The 16,553-nt window shown below is 38.7% G+C and overlaps 1 protein-coding gene across 7 annotated transcripts in view; it reads left to right on the top strand.

Moving 5' to 3' along the window:
• The window catches only part of CACNB4 (calcium voltage-gated channel auxiliary subunit beta 4), a 256,280-nt gene that overhangs the window by 215,284 nt on the left and 24,443 nt on the right, over positions 1-16,553 (top strand). For all 7 annotated transcript variants that reach the window (XM_019456340.2, XM_019456351.2, XM_019456358.2 and 4 more), the window contains 3 exons: positions 998-1,056; positions 10,192-10,301; positions 16,159-16,310. In XM_019456340.2, the coding sequence (XP_019311885.1) occupies positions 998-1,056; positions 10,192-10,301; positions 16,159-16,310 (321 nt within the window). The remainder of the gene's footprint in view (positions 1-997; positions 1,057-10,191; positions 10,302-16,158; positions 16,311-16,553) is intronic.

The following is a 16,553-nucleotide window of genomic DNA, read 5'->3' on the forward strand; positions in this document are numbered from 1 at the left end:
AATAATCAAGTATGGGAGCACCTGGCTGGCTCAGTGGTAGAGCATGCAACTCTTGATCTCAGGGTGGTGAGTTCAAGCCCCATGCTGTAGAGTTTACGTAAAACTAAATAAATAAATAAATACATAAATACATAAATGCGTAAATAAATAAATGAGTATGAACAGCACAAGAGAACAATGTAGGCAATCTTCCAGCAAACTTAAACCTTCAAAGCACCAACAAACCTCACCTTGCTGGGTGCTCAACATGATGCCATACCCCACCAAATATTTCTCTCATTTATTTCAAAGACACATAGAAGGGAAAAATTGTCCACGAAAGTATTAATGAACTTGTTCAGAGATTAAACAATACCATGTAAGAAGGAAAAGAGTGAAGGCTTTAGAAGTACTATGTTTCGGGTGTTTCCATTTTGATTTCGTGCTAGCATAGATAAAACTAGGTGGGGTGGGACATTAAAATGTGTCTCCTTCCTTCCTCTCCCCCTTCCCTTCGCTTCTCAGTGGGGAATGTCCGAGGAAAAGCAGGCGAGTGATCTGTAGGAATGGAGAATTTCTACCAGCATGCACAGACTAGCAGGTGGCCAAGCCCAGGGCTGGCTGCAGGAGTTCTAGCTGGTCCTCACTGGAGGCAAGCACCCATTCGGGCGAACCAAGGACAGGCAGCACTTGCGAGCAAAGCCAGCCTATTGTGGTCTCTTGGCTGCAGATCTATCACCTAATAAGGGAAGGGAGTCTGCCTTAGGTCTAGTGAACACTGCTGGCTCGTTCAACACCCTAGAGGACAACCAAGGGGGAAACTTGAGTAAGTGTAAGTGGTTAAGCATGAAAAACACCTTCCAGGACAACCTGCCCTACCCCTCAGAGACAACAGGCTGTGTGAGGTCTTTGCTCAGACAAAGTGCCCTTCCCTTCCACCTCTCTCACTTTTGACTTCTCTCTCTCTCTGTCTCTCTGCGTGTGTTTGCCTCATTCTTTTTTTCTCACCTCTGCAAAGGTAACAGACATGATGCAGAAAGCCCTCTTTGATTTCCTGAAGCACAGGTTTGATGGGAGGTGAGACATACAGATGTTTTTGTATTTTTATTTTCCTTTAACCGAACGTGTATGATAAATTGATTTGTGCATCTGTGTTTCCAGCGATTGCAGAAGTTCTCTAATTAAAAGTTAACTCAGTATTCAGGGAAGAATACAATGAGAGAATTCTGAAGATATGAAGTTATGAAGTATAGCATTGAATCCCTAAGGGAGAAAGGACCTTGAGAAGGAAAATAACCCATTTGTTTTAATTAAATGTATGTGTTTGTCTTTATTCCTTGCTTGTTAGTGAATTCATATCAAACTTATTTTTATGAAATATATTAATGAAAATATAGAATATTTTGATAAATGTGGTGGCTTGCTGGTCAAGCTGGTAGTAGCACTTGGGAACTGTGCGTGCGTATGTTTGTGTGCGTGCATATATGTGTGTGTGTGTGTGTGTGTGTGTGTGTGTGTATGCATGTACGTGTGTATCATATGAAGGTGTAAAGTGCTGCGTTTTCTCAGAAGTAGAGTGCAAGAAATGTTTTCATCATAAACCTCCCTAAGTGACTACTTTGTAGAGAATAGCACTTGTTTGGATGCTTAGTTCTGGGTTCATTTCATCAGAAATCACCTTGTAGTTTGTTAGTGTATTTTGTATGTATCCTCTTATTCATACGGCTCAGTCTTTAGCCATCAAATAATTTTATCATTTAGGTTTTGTGAAAAACATCTAGAAAGAGTTCCTGTGTTTCGCAGAGAAATGGAAAAAAGTCCATGTTGACTTGATACGATGTACTAAGCTCCTTTATAATGCAGAACACACTCCTTGTAAAAATAACATGCAAATATCGAAGACATAGTAGAAATGAAGAAAAGGTACACAGTGTATACTGAGAAGTATGGGTACATGCATCCAGCTTACCAAATATATTTTTTAAATAGCATCAAATACATTTTGAAAAATATGCTATTTTAAGGGAAAAAAGCAAACCATGCTTTGAGTACAAACTGTATACTTTTGTCAAAAGAAAAGCCTTCTGGGTAATTGTACTTAAAATATTCATTAGCTTCTGGGACTATATACAAAGAAACTGAGATTTTAGTTCCAATAATTGAGATTTTAGTTCAAGAAATCAGAATGCTTCAGAGCCATTATGTGAATAGCTGAGTACATTAATACAGTGCCAGGCTGCCTTAATAAATAGACCCCAAAATATATAATGATTTAAACACAAGTGGGAGCTTACTGTTGCTCATTTAACAGTCTGAGGCAGGTGTCCCTCAGCGAGGAGGAAGTGATAGAGTGGTGGAGGGGAGGATTGGGCGGAAAGCTTCTTCCATCCATCATTTGGAGCCCTCGGCCTGAGGGGGGCTCTCCGGTCAGCTGGTGGGGAGAGGCACATGCCAGCCTGGACATGACGCACATGGATCCTCACTTTTCATTGGTTAAAACTTGGTTGTGTGTCCACACTGAATTACAAAACAGGCTGGGAAATACAGTCTAGCCATGGCTCAGGAGGAAGAGGAAATAGATTTTGCTGAACAAATAACCGTCTCTGCCACATTCATCTAGTGCACCCAAAAGGCTTACTAAGAAAGCCTTGGATTTATCCTGCTCCTCTCCCCACCCCCCTTGTTTTTAAACAGAAGATACGCAGAGAATGAGGTGGTTTCAAAGAAAACAAATGAAGCACTGAATACTAGAGTATTGGGGTTGGAAGGAAATGTAAAAGTTCTTTTATTCTAATCTCTTTGCTTCAGCAACCACAAATAGATGGATAAACTGCTTCTGTTTGAGAATGTTTGGTTATTGAGAATTCACTTCTTGAAAAAGCATTGCAAAGAACAGCTGAACTCCGACTCTTTAATTTAATAGCATTGGTCTTGGTCTTGCCTTCTAGTGATTGGGCCTTAATCCTTACCTTCATGCAGCAGACTGTGGATTGTTGACAGCTAACATTCATGGCTCAGTCTTCTGTGTTCTTTTTCTTTTTTTAATGTTTATTTATTTTTGAGAGACAGAGAGAGATAGAGCATGAGTGGGGGAGGAGCAGAGAGAGAAAGAGAGAGAGAGAGAGAGAGAGAGAGAGACAGAATCCAAAGCAGGCTCCAGGTTCTGAGCTGTCAGCACAGAGCCCAATGTGGGGCTTGAACCCATGAACTATGAGATCATGACCTGAGCCAAAATTGGATGCTTAACCAACTGAGCCACCCAGGCGCCCCTCAGTCTTCTGTGTTCTTGGTCACACACACACACACACACACACACACACACACACACTTCCTTTAACTATGCTTGAAGTCACATGGTTTTAACCTCTGTTGTCTTTACCTAAGGAAGTTCTGAGCTGTACCTCATCATGAGACCCGGTAACAGTCCTCAAGCTGAACAATTGTGTCCCATAACACAGCCTGTTTGTGTTAGATTCTTTCCATCACCATGTAACATCCTTATAAATAATAGTATTTTTAACTGTCTGAAAGGTAGGATGGAAAGGAAAAGAAGAAGGGGATTTTTTAAAATTTCACAAAGAGAAAGTGAATGGCTTAATTACTACTTTCAAGAATGAAGCATCTGAGGTTCTTCCTCAATTTTCAGGCCCAGAAAGAGGAAGTTCATTTGATTGTAACAGCAGAGATTTGTTTTGAGTCGGGTAAAGTTGCTGCATCAAGCATTTATACACATTGTTGAAGATGGTTTTAGTAGAAATAGGATTGAAATGTCAATGCCAAGTGTTGCATATGGTCTGATGGCACAGCAGAGGATCTAGAGATAAAAGGAAGATTTCAACAGCAGCCAAAGTAATAGCCAGAGAAAGAGACTCGGTGCTGGAGAGCTCTGATTTATGGCAGAGTTGATAGAAGATAGACAGTAAAGGTGGGAGTAGCAGAGTGGACTTGCTTTCAGATAATAAGAGGACAGTGCTGCAGAAAAACCAGTAATGAATTTATTAGTTGAGGGTATGTAGAGACTTTGATAAGGAAGAAGCCATGTGCTTGTAGCTTCACGCCGACTCTGACACATCTGCTGTGTGGGAAATAGCCTTACATTTTGAGCTATGACAATCTGCTGTATTATGTTTTACCAATTAATAAAGAGAGTGAAAACAACAAATAGTCTTTAACTGAAACCAGCCAAGAGAACAATTACACAGAAGGCTATAGCACAGTGATACAGCATAAACAGTATGTTCTAATGAAAACCTACTCAGTGTGTCATTGGCTATGAATGTAGTAGGTTAGACAAAATAGTCAAGAGAAAGTCTTATTATTTTCCAGAAAAAGCAAAAAATGGATCCATTGGCTAAGAGGCTTTCTTCAGTACTGTTTTCCAGATCCTGGTTAGACAGTAATTCAACAAATTGGATTAAAGTCCAGTAGCTTGATTGTTACCAAATCATATACTTGCCCATTTTTGATACCTTAGAAATTATTTGGGTCCGTTGAGAGCTGCTTATTGGACAGTTTTATTGCCATGATTGCTACTGTAGGGCCTAACTGTAATACGCGGAAGAAAAATGAAAAGCATAGTACCAAATAGTTCCTGAGGAACCCTCGTCCATGTGCATATCCACACGTGGTGACAGTGCCTGTGCACAGATCGTAAATTAGATGAGCCTAACCAGCTGGTACGATGGCATCAGCCTGGTGAACACACAGGGTTCACAACGATGTAGAACTTTTCTCTCTTCATTTTCTACCACAAACATTCATTGGGGATCATCCTTTGGGATGAGGTTTGTTCAGCTGGTTGAATATACCATTCATAGAACAGCAGGCAGTCAAACCAACTGCCATTTGTTGAACTATGCTAATCGTTTCAAATTCCAATAAAATTGCTGGCTTTAGGCATTTTGATGACTAGATCAGATCAGCTCTATGGCAATTACTGAACACTTTGTAATCGACATGATCGTGGCCAAAAATCCTAAATGAACATCCTGTAATCTATATAGATAAAATCTAAAGTTAAAGGAAGTTATTAGCCAAAGGCCACTCGAAGGAAAAAAGGGTTTGAGGGACACTTAGGTGGCTCAGTCAGTTAAGCATCTGACTCTTGATTTTGGCTCTGGTCGTGAACTCATGGTTCCTGAGTTCGAGCTCTGTGTCAGGACTCTGCACTGGGGGGTGGAGCCTGTTTGAGATTCTCTCTCTCCCTCTCCCTCTGCCCTTCTGCCTCTCACACTCCCTCACTCTCTCTCTCTTTCCAAAATAAAAATAAAGGGAGGGGGAATACTTTTTTAAAAAGGGTTTGAAGAAGAATTTGAAGAAACGAGGCTGAGAATACAACTTAGGAGACTCAGAGAGGTAATGTTTGTTCATAAACAGCAATGGGAACCCTTGATGCTATCAACAGAGCAGCCAAGTCATGGCAGAATCAAAACACCTTGTAACTGCCGTCAACAAATGGAAAAGAACAACACAGCACCTTCTGTTTCAAAGTCAATATCACCCTCTTATCATCTCCTTCTACCATTCTCTCTCTTCAGGTGGAGACTCATCAGTGGTCAAACACTAGAGATAAGTAATTGAACACTTTAATGCCAAACATGAATACTTAAATTAGCAGGTTTTGATTACAACACGTCTGACCTGATTCTCCTCCCCTGAAAGTCTATATAAATTCCATGGACTCTGGTGGTAGGAGAGTTTATGGTAGACTGTTTTTTTTTTTTTTTTTGAGGACAGAATATAAAGAAACTGTCCCCTTCAAGTCTTCAAATCTGCAGTAATTGTCTTTTATATATTAGGTTAACAAAGCACTTTTGTATATTACCTCATTTGCCCCTACTGGCAGTCCCAGAAGATAGTTTGGCAAAGCTGCTATCACTATTTTATTTTATTTTATTATTTTTTTTCTAAATATAATTTATTGTCAAGTTAGCTAACATACAGTGTATACAGTGTGCTCTTGGCTTCAGGAGTAGATTCCCATGATTCATCACTTGTATACAACACCCAATGCTCATCACAACAAGTGCCCTCCTCAATGCCCATCACCCATTTTCCCCTCCCCCTGTTACCCCCCCCTTAAACCTTCAGTTTGCCTCCCTCTCTGTTTAAAACTATTTTTTCCCTTCCCTTCTCCCATGGTTTTCTGTCAAGTTTCTCAGATTCCACATATGAGTGAAAACATATGATATCTGTCTTTCTCTGACTTATTTCACTTAGCATAATACCCTGCAGTTCCATCCACATTATTACAAATGGCAGGATTTCATTCTTTCTCATTGCCAAGTAGTATTCCATTGTACATGTAAATCACAACTTCTTTATCCATTCATCAGTTGATGGACATTGGGGCTCTTTCCATAATTTGGCTGTTGTTGATAGAGCTGCTATAATCATTGGGGTACATGTGTCCTATGAATCAGCACTCCTGTATCCTTTGAATAAATTCCTAGTAGTACTATTGCTGGGTCATAGGGTAGTTCTATTTTTAATTTTTTGAGGAATCTCCACACTGTTTCCAGAGTGTCTGCACCAGTTTGCATTCCCACCAGCAGTGCAAAAGAGATCCTCTTTCTCCACATCCTCACCAACATCCGTTGTTTCCTGAGTTGTTAATTTTAGCTATTTTGACCAGTATCACCATTTTGTTGATTAGGATTCTGATGCTAATCTGACTTGTCCATGGTCACACAACCAGCAAGAGCAAGATCCAGGAAGAATACTCAGGTCTATGTAGGCCCTCCATCCCAATTCTCTTGACAGTGCACTGTTCTGTTCTTTGGAATACTCTTCTCTATGAATACTAGGAGTTATTTTTTTTTAATTAATGTACTAACAGTGTTGCATATTAGATGTAGCAAAGATAGAGCATAGAAGGACCTTATAGCCATTCTGAACCAATATGGAAATAACAATTATTTTTGAATGGATGTGTTATAACTGAAAGTAATATCTTTTCTCAAAAAACTAATACTCATAGGTCATGATAGATTGGGGCAATTCTGATGAATTTGAAAACAGAAATAAAGAACAGGTAGGGTTCAGATTTGCTAGAGTTAGAGAACAATTTTTGCTAGTTTTCAGTGACATTTGCTACTAAACCCAGTTTGCTGAGGAGCTGAACTTCTGTTAGCATTAATCGACCAGCTAGTAACTACTAACACTATGTCACAGAAAAGTTTCCTAGGGAACTTCGTAAAAACATACATCAAACAAGATGCGTGGAAGTACTGGAGGGAATGAGTACAGCAAGAAAAGAAGTGGAAAGGGCATTTTTTAAGTTAAAAAAAGTAATAAAAATATATAACTAGTATATAAAAATATAAAAATATATACTATATAAAATATTTTTTAAGTATATAAAACTAAAAAAAGTATATAAACTAGAAGTATTCAATTATATTTCTGGAGAGTCTTTTACAAAAAAAAAGTTTGGGTTTGGTTTTTTATTTTGATAATAGTAAGCATCTTTGCAGTAGAAAACAGAAAACTCTGCTTTGTCTTACTGAAGGGTTTCTGGGGCTGTGTCTATCTTGTCCTGAGCTCCTTCATGCATGCATGTGTACTTTTATGAAGAAATAACTTGTATTGGGGTGCCTGGGTGGCTCAGTCAGTTAAGCTTTCCATTTCGGCTCAAGTCATGATCTCACGGTTTGTGGGTTTGAGCCCCGCATCAGGCTCTGTGATGATAGCTCAGAGCCTGGCGCCTGCTTCAGATTCTGTGTCTCCACCTCCATCTGCCCCTCCCATCCTCATGCTCTGTCTCTATCTCAAAAAATATAAAATAAAATAAAATAAACATTAAAAAATTTTAAAAAGAAATAACTTGTATTAACAAGTTCGCTGGTATTTTGGTGACAAATAAAACAAGAAAAAGAACCCTGTATTGTCCATACCTTTTTCTGTTTGGAGAATATATGAAGCAGATGTGTGTGTGTCTTACTGTTTTGTTTGTTTGCTTGCTTTTTTGTAAAACTTGTAAAAACTTATAAAACTCTATATGTGATGGTATGGTGGTAATCCTTTCAAATTTTAAGAACCAAGACTCACTATTTGGCTTGTATAGAACTACAAATTTTGATCTCCCATAAGCAGAATAGACTTTTTGGGCCCTTCAAAAGTCTTTATTTTAAAAAGTTGAATTCTACTCCTAATTTAACCCATTCGTCTCCAGTCATGTATTTGAATTGCTCTGGAACTTGACTGTATGTTTCTAACCAACAACTCTGTCCTTAAAACAACAAACAAACAAACACACAAAAATAAATGAGCAATCTCTATTCTGTAAATTAAAGAAGCTGTGAATACAGGATGCCTATGAGATTTCATACTTCAAGTTGCAAAAGCCAACTGAGTAATGCAGACTCAGACATGGGGTTCCCTTGACTTTAAGCTCACTAAAGTCCTGACCACTTCTCTGCACATGGCCAAGATCGATTGCATCTGCACTTGATGATTTGGCTTACATCTGGGGATGTGGGGTTGCTGGAGAAGAAAACTGAAGCTCTGTGAGACTTATCATCACTCAGGTGACTAAGGATTGGCCTGGTGCTTGGGGGCCTGTGTTTCAGGTCTTCTTAGTCTCTAACTAATCATGTGGAACTTCCTCTCTGTGTCTCAGTTTTCTTGGTAAAATGAAGCAGTTGTGCTTGACCAGTGTTTTCCAATGTCTTTTAGCAGTTGGGCAGCTTTTTACAAGGAAATCATATATAAAGCCCCAATGTAGAAAACAGAAATGCAGAGGCGTTTGCCTGACATGGAAGGTAGGAAAGCTGGAGGTCTGCCAACTCAGCCTCCCCTTGGTGTTCTTAGTGGCCCAGAAGTATTTCACAAAACTCTTGGTTTCTGTAGAAGATAATATGAAGATGACTCCAATAATTTATTAGTGACTAAAAATTCTAAAAACATTAAGAATTTAAAACTCACTGACCATCTACAGCATGTAAATACAATACAATGACACAAGAAGGTGCTTTGCGTCAAAATGGTATCAGAACTTTTAGATAGCCTGTATAGCTTTAAAGAACCATTTGTGACAAGGAATACTTTAAATTTTCCTTAAGGCTTTGGGTCACTGAAGTCAGGTGAAGAGTCTCCTGAGAGTGCTGATAGTATACCAAAACTATGACTCAGTAATTGATATCAACTCTACCTCTTCCCTGCACCAGTTGCCAAAGGAATATAAAAATGAAGGCAAATGGGTGCACTGAGCAAAAAAGGAAGGGGCACTACTCTCTTGTCTCCATTCCAGAACTCTGCCAAAGCTCTGAAAATGAGAATGGGGAAAGGTCCATGGTGAAGGTAACTGGCTTAGAGAGGCATGCTTTGCATTCTACAGGTAGATAATAACCTGAAATTCATCAGTCACGGTTTAAAATAAAGAATTTTAAGGCTGTAAATTCCAGAGATTCTTATTTGATAAATCATATGCATATGGACTCCTCTCTTTGTTCATCTGCAACTTCTTAGCTTTATTCTTCTCTTGTGTAACTGCAGGAAACTTTCTGACTTGCCAAAATCCTGGCGCAATCCTCACATTGCCCTCAACTATAGTGTCTTATGTCTTTCCACTTTATGCATTCAAAGTCCTAAGCAAATATGCTGACGGATCTTGTGCAGGCAGAATAGAAGTCATATTTTCCATATTCTTCGAAATGAAACATTCCTTTGGGCTCGTGGAGAGATGCTTCTTGTATCATGAATTAACTGTTAGGCATCAGGAATACAACATCACTACCAACTGGTTGAGTGTTGATGAAAATGAACAGGGTTTTCCCCTCTGGTTGATATGCCTGGGCAGAACATTTGTAGTTCCTGAAGGTCTTATTCAAGAGCAAATCAACTGTGAATTGTAGGGAAATTGTATTGATGCTTCCTAGAAAGAGCATGTTTATTCACATATTTTGATTCCCTCCTGGTGTGGTGTGCGTTATAAAGAGAATTTGACAAGCTAGACAGTAGTGGAGGAAGAGCTTTGTTTTTAACCACAGGTTTGCTTTTTGTTTTGGTTAAATAGCCAGAACCTTCCTCCATTATACCTGACTTATATTTTTAATACTAGCCAAAGCCTATTTAAAATACTTGTGGCGATGTTTATTATACCGTGGTTGCAATGCAGTATGTAAAGTGGTTACTAAATACTGTGGTTATAAATCACTTGAGAGCCCCATAACATTTCTACTGGCTTGTTCTGTTCTGTGTTCCTATTCATAGGATATCAATAACAAGAGTGACAGCTGACATTTCTCTTGCTAAGAGGTCTGTCCTAAATAATCCCAGCAAGCGAGCAATAATTGAACGTTCGAACACTCGGTCCAGCTTAGGTAAGATGTTCAAATATGGTACTTCTCCAAGCTGTGTTTTTGGAGTGGGATGACACATGTTTCATTTGTGAATGTCTTTTCCAGTCTTCTCCCCATTCTGAATGGGGAAGTGCTGATTAACTGAAGAGAATGCTCTTATGGAAAAGAAGGGAGCAGACTCCTTCAACAGCCAGAGCCTCCTCTGTCTCAGCTCTAGTCAATCAGTTAATCCGTAGTCTGGTGGGAAGAACCCTCATTGGGCTCCCCCGGTCTGCTACTGCCTAACCACGTGAAAGCACCCATCTCTACTCTGCCCAAGTTTCTCAGTGATGCTAATGATATGCCATACCTGAGTCACAGCTGACATGAAAAGAAATGAGATGTTCAACTTTCTCAGATCTTTAGAAGAAAGCTAGCTAACGGTGTCTTAGTATAGCTTCTGCTGCTAGCTGGTAGTATCCAGAACAGTCACATCTTTAAGTGGAAATAGCAATGAGCATTAATAACATGTAGGGAGTTTAAATGTGTCTTTCCTGGAGCACTAGTTAGAAAGAATTATGAAATTCACCATGATGGAAAATGGAAGAACACCTTATATGGTTAGCTACATAACACCATGTTATGAGCAGGGCTGTGGAAGATGGAATTACCATCCACAGAAACAAGTCCACACTGCTGGGCAATCACGACATTCATCTCAAAAGCCTGTTTGTGGTTTCTATGATTGCCGAGAGTGGTGCAGTCCACTTACAACTTTCTAGGAGTCTCTTTTGCATTCACATTCTGAGGGCAGTTTGTTTTGCTACCTCCTCCCTCATGGGCAGAGTGGGAAAGTTAAGGGTCTTCTCTGTCACTATATTTTCTTAAACTACTGAGATGATAATAGAAAACAAAAAAATTCCAAGATCGCTTGCATGCCTAAACGTCCCTTCAAGAATTCATTGAAGGCTATACCTTGACCCTGCACCAAGAATTGTACAGATTGCAAAGAGGCTACAAAGTATCACCTGTATATTCCTAGCATGGGATTGGCACATGGTAATTGTTCAATAAATGTCTGCTGCATAGTTGCTTTATAAAAAGAATGTTAAACATACCAAATGAATAGTTGTTTGTTCTTGTGAAGGCAGGAGCTTGGACATCAGTGGTTCTTTCCTTAGTTTTGTATTTAGATCCCTCACATGCTGAGTGAAACACTCTTAAAGAGACAGTAATTTTGACCTTGAGGTGGTAACAATGGAAGAGTTGATGATGATGAATCAGATTAGGTGACTAAAGTTAAATACTGTGAGAGACAAGGATGCCAAATTAGACTGAAGATTTCTTTTTTTTTTTATGAATATAATTTATTGTCACATTGGCTTACATACAACACCCAGTGCTCATCCCAACAAGTGCTCTTCTCTATGCCCATCACCCATTTTCCCCTGGGTTTCCCCTGGGCTGCCACCCTCCCCCATCCACCCTCAGTTTGTTCTCTGTATTTAAGAGTCTCTTGTGGTTTGCCTCCCTCCCTCTCTGTTTGTAACTATTTTTCCCCCTTCCCTTCCCATGTGGTCTTCTGTTAAGTTTCTCAAGATCCACATATGAGTGAAAACATATGATATCTGTCCTTTTCTGACTGACTTATTTCACTCAGCATAATACCTTCCAGTTCCATCCACGTTGCTGCAAATAGCATGATTTCATTCCTTCCCATTGCCAAGTAGTATTCCATTGTATATATAAACCACATCTTCTTTATGCATTCAGCAGTTGATGGACATTTAGGCTCTTTCCATTATTTGGCTATTGTTGAAAGTACTGCTAAAAACATTGGGGTACAAGTGCCCCTATGTGTCAGCACTCCTATATATATATCCTTTGGGTAAATTCCTAGTAGTGCTATCGCTGGGTCATAGGGTAGTTCTGTTTTTAATTTTTTGAGGAACCTCCACACTGTTTTCCAGAGCAGCTGCACCAGTTTGCATTCTCACCAGCAGTGCAAGAAGGTTCCCTTTTCTCCACATCCTCACCAGCATCTGTTGTTTTCTGATTTGCTCATTTCAGCTACTCTGACCGGTATGAAGTGATATCTCAGTGTGGCTTTGATTTGTGTTTCCCTGATGATGAGTGATGTTGAGCATCTTTTCGTGTGTCTGTTGGCCATCTGGATGTCTTCTTTGGAAAAGTTAGACTGAAGATTTCTCGAACAAGCATCTGTTGTCTGTTCTTCCCTCTTCCACTCTCCTCACTCCACAAAGTGCCTTTGACTTTTAATTACTTCTTCTTCTGATAAATAATGAGAGGCTAAAAAACACTTAGATGCATAAGTGAGATTGCCTGACTCTCACCATCTATACCAGCCAAGGGTTTCATGGACATTCTTTGAAGTCATTCTGTGTAATCTAGTCACCTGTTTCAGTCAGTGGAGTGGAGCTAGTGTAAATATTGATGAAGAAACAAGGCAGTGTCAGTTCACTGGTTTTTTCCTTTGCTTTGTAAATTCATATACCTATAGCCATTGGAATTAATTTAATGGAAATCTATTATGATAATCCCTATGTGAGCCACTTATGTCCATTTGCCTGCTTGTTAATGCACATTTGTAGATTTCCCCATCACATGGTTATTGTTATATGCCACAAATTATGCCAGACTTAGTAAGTACAAACATAACTAAAGACAAAGTGTCTTACCTATAAGCCAACAGAAAGAAGGGACAGGTGGTTAAAATACTGTCTGATAATAGATTTATGAACAACAAGCTAGGGGTATAAAGAAAGAAGGGTAGGGAGTAAGAGGTGAAAGAGAAGAGTTCGAAGAAGTTATATTTGAGCTGGTTCTTCATGGAAGACAAGAATGTCCAAAGGCATCAACATGTAAAAAACACTGTGTAGGTGATAAACAAATAGTTTGTGCACAGCATACTTAAAAAAAGAGAGTGGGTGGCATGGTTTGAGAGCAACAGGGAAAGAGGCTGAAAAAGTAGGTTGAGGCTAGTATGTTAGGGCTCTAGTATGCCTTGCTAAAGAAACCTCCTCCAAGGTAGATTCTATGAAATGTGGGTTCTAAAAGATACTAATAGTTGTTACATCCAAACATTTTCCTCAGTCAGATAAATTTGGAAATTTGGATTAAACAATTGGCAGATTTCTTTACTGCAAGACTTCGAAGAGCCATTAAGATACAAAGGGTAATACATGTTTGAAATTCCAAAAGAAATTATTATAGCCTGCAAAAAAAAAAAAAATCTCTTTTTCCCCTTAGGATATCTTATGGGATTAGTGTTCCAGGGTATTCACTTTGGGCAATGTTGTTTTGAACCCAAAGGAGCCATTGAAGTAGTTTAAGCATTTGGATATAAGAAAGATCACAGGTGTCAGAGATGCTAGAGAGAGGTGGATCTAGATCAGTCGTGGTCAAGTTATAGAAGTGTTCATTGAGGTCCCTCCAGCATCATAGTCCAAATTTCTCAGAGCCCCATTTGTCTGTAGTAAGATCATGGTGAAACTTTGGAACCTTCTGAGAATCAGCATGGAAAGTCAGGATTGCTGGGCTTGCTCCAAGTTTTTAAGAAAATGAGCTATGTAGATACATATGCCATTCTCTTTCTCAGACAGTTTAGGTATTGAATTCTATATACCTATTATCCACATAGGGACCCACTCTAGTATATAGTGTGGCCGTCTGCAGCCTCCTGGCTTGCTTGCCTGAGCACCTCTCCACTTGTGCTGGAATGCCATTGCCTAAGAGTTTTGTGTTGCCTAAGCTGTGGATGTGCTTGCCCTCCGCACAGGTCAAAAACCACACTTATCTCATTGCTGGTGTAGAGTAAATAAGGCCCAGGCATTTCTGAGTTATTTACACAGTGTGTCTCAAGGGTTCTTTATACCAGAGCAGTCCAGTTTGCCTCACTGCCATTTTGCTACTTGAGAGAATGTTGTATTCAGATTTGAAACTTAAAACAATGCAGACTTGTTCTATAACAGTCCTGGCCAGGAGTTACCTTAAACCAGTGTCAATTTAATGACAACAACAAATGGAGAACACACCCCAACAGCCTGAGGCTGAAATCTACTACAATAAAAATAAAATTTATTTTCTGAACTTCTCTCATAAGAAAGATCTCTTTTTTTAAAAAGTGTTTTGACATGTGAGAAAAAAGGGACGGGTATGTTATTTATTATTGACAAATGTACTAGGTGACTTCAGAAGAATTTTGCAAATAAGCCTAATCGTCCAGATTCTTTACATAGATACCTTGAGAGCTAGTCACAGTTCAAAGTAACATGACATCTTTCAGACATTGGAATTGGATAATATGAACAATGATTGCTATGTTGACTCTCTAAATTCATATTTCTAATACAAATCATGCATTAAACATCAGTGATTTGGTGGGAAGTCAGAATTTTATGCTATTATGCAAAGCCCCCCAAATTAGAGTTACATGATAGTCTTGAACATCCATGATCCCACACACCTTGTCCGTATGTTTGGTTATGGCAGGTTTTGGCTTGTGGTGGGTGACATGAACTTGAATGTATACTGGATAAGCAAAACAAATCACGACATTGTGGTAGAAACTCTTCTAGAGTTATTTTTAGAGCAACATCACCTCTTACTTAGGCCATCTTTGAAGTTATTTAAATTAGGTAACTTGTTTGCTCTGTGTAATTTAAATGAGATTACAACATTGCTGGGTCATGCCTGTAATAAATAGGCCAAAAATAAAAACAAGTAAAAAGCAAAATAAGATCATCTCTCTGAAAATTAAGTAGTCTAATTCAGACTTTAGACATGACCCAATAAGTCAGATGATTTATAAAACATATGTGAAAAAGTTTTTTATGTTTTAGAAAGACGTATTATGTTTTTATAGGTAATCTGCTTTGCTTTAAAAATAGCCAGAGTGGGGCGCCTGGGTGGCTCAGTCGGTTAAGGGGCCGACTTTGGCTCAGGTCACGATCTCACGATCCGTGAGTTCGAGCCCCGCGTCGGGCTCTGTGCTGACAGCTCAGAGCCTGGAGCCTGTTTCAGATTCTGTGTCTCCCTCTCTCTCTGCCCCTCCCCTGTTCATGCTCTGTCTCTCTCTGTCTCAAAAATAAATAAACGTTAAAAAAAATTTTTTTAAAAAATAGCTAGAGTACTTCAGACAAATAACTAGATTTTTTTATTCGACCAGATTCACACAGAGATTTCAGTCACTTGGCTGTTACAACCAATTGAATAGATTTGCATTCTCAAGGCATTGCAGCATTTATAATATAATTGGCCTTAGTTGTTTTTCTTTTTAATGCTGAAGATTATGCCTTAGAACAAGTGTACTGGCCCTAATACTTGAATTAAAGCATAGCAGTTTGTTAACGTTAAGTGTAGACCCAGAACATTTAACCCTGGATACAAAAATGTGCACATCAGTTAAAACAGATGAATTGTGGGATTTTTTTAAAAACATATTCACAAAATATCAATATATAAATTCTTGCTTAGCTGGAATATTTCAGTATAATTTGCTTTCTATGCAATGTTGCTCTGCATGTATTTCAATTCTTTCCTAATTGTGGTTTCAGCTTTTATAGCTAAAGTAAAAGTTCTTTGGAACAAAGCAATAATCAAAAACAACATAGCTATATAAGTAGCTGAATATCAGGGCAAGTGTAAGAAGTGAGTCAAGAGAGCCATCTCAATTTTTTTTCACCAATTTTTTGGTTTTATGAAAAACTCAACCCATCTCTCTCTCTTTAGGAAAGATCTTAAGTTAACAGAAGCATGACATTCAGAATGTTCTGTTGTGCAATATAGACAAACATCCAAATGGTTTTAAATGGTTTTACATATAAGAACTAATTAATAAAAATAACCATGCCCTGTTGTTTATTATTTCTCCTTTTAGCGGAAGTGCAAAGTGAAATTGAAAGAATCTTTGAGTTGGCAAGATCTTTGCAACTGGTTGTTCTTGACGCAGACACCATCAATCACCCAGCACAACTTATAAAGACTTCTTTAGCGCCAATTATTGTTCATGTTAAAGTTTCATCTCCAAAGGTAATTACCTCATTTCTGCCTTAAGAATTAGAAGCACATTTCTTTTGAAATAGTCTTTGCTCTGTGCTTTTTTTGTTCATGAGTAAGGAGAGTATCTTATTGAGGCCCTTTTTATTTTATTTTTTTAATTTTATTTATTTATTTATTTATTTATTTATTTTAATATATGAAATTTATTGTCAAATTGGTTTCCATACAAGACCCAGTGCTCATCCCAAAAGATTCCCTCTTCAATACCCATCA

The sequence above is a fragment of the Panthera pardus genome, unplaced genomic scaffold (assembly GCF_024362965.1).
Source record: "Panthera pardus isolate Hobbes unplaced genomic scaffold, ASM2436296v1 HiC_scaffold_10, whole genome shotgun sequence".
NCBI lineage: Eukaryota > Metazoa > Chordata > Mammalia > Carnivora > Felidae > Panthera > Panthera pardus.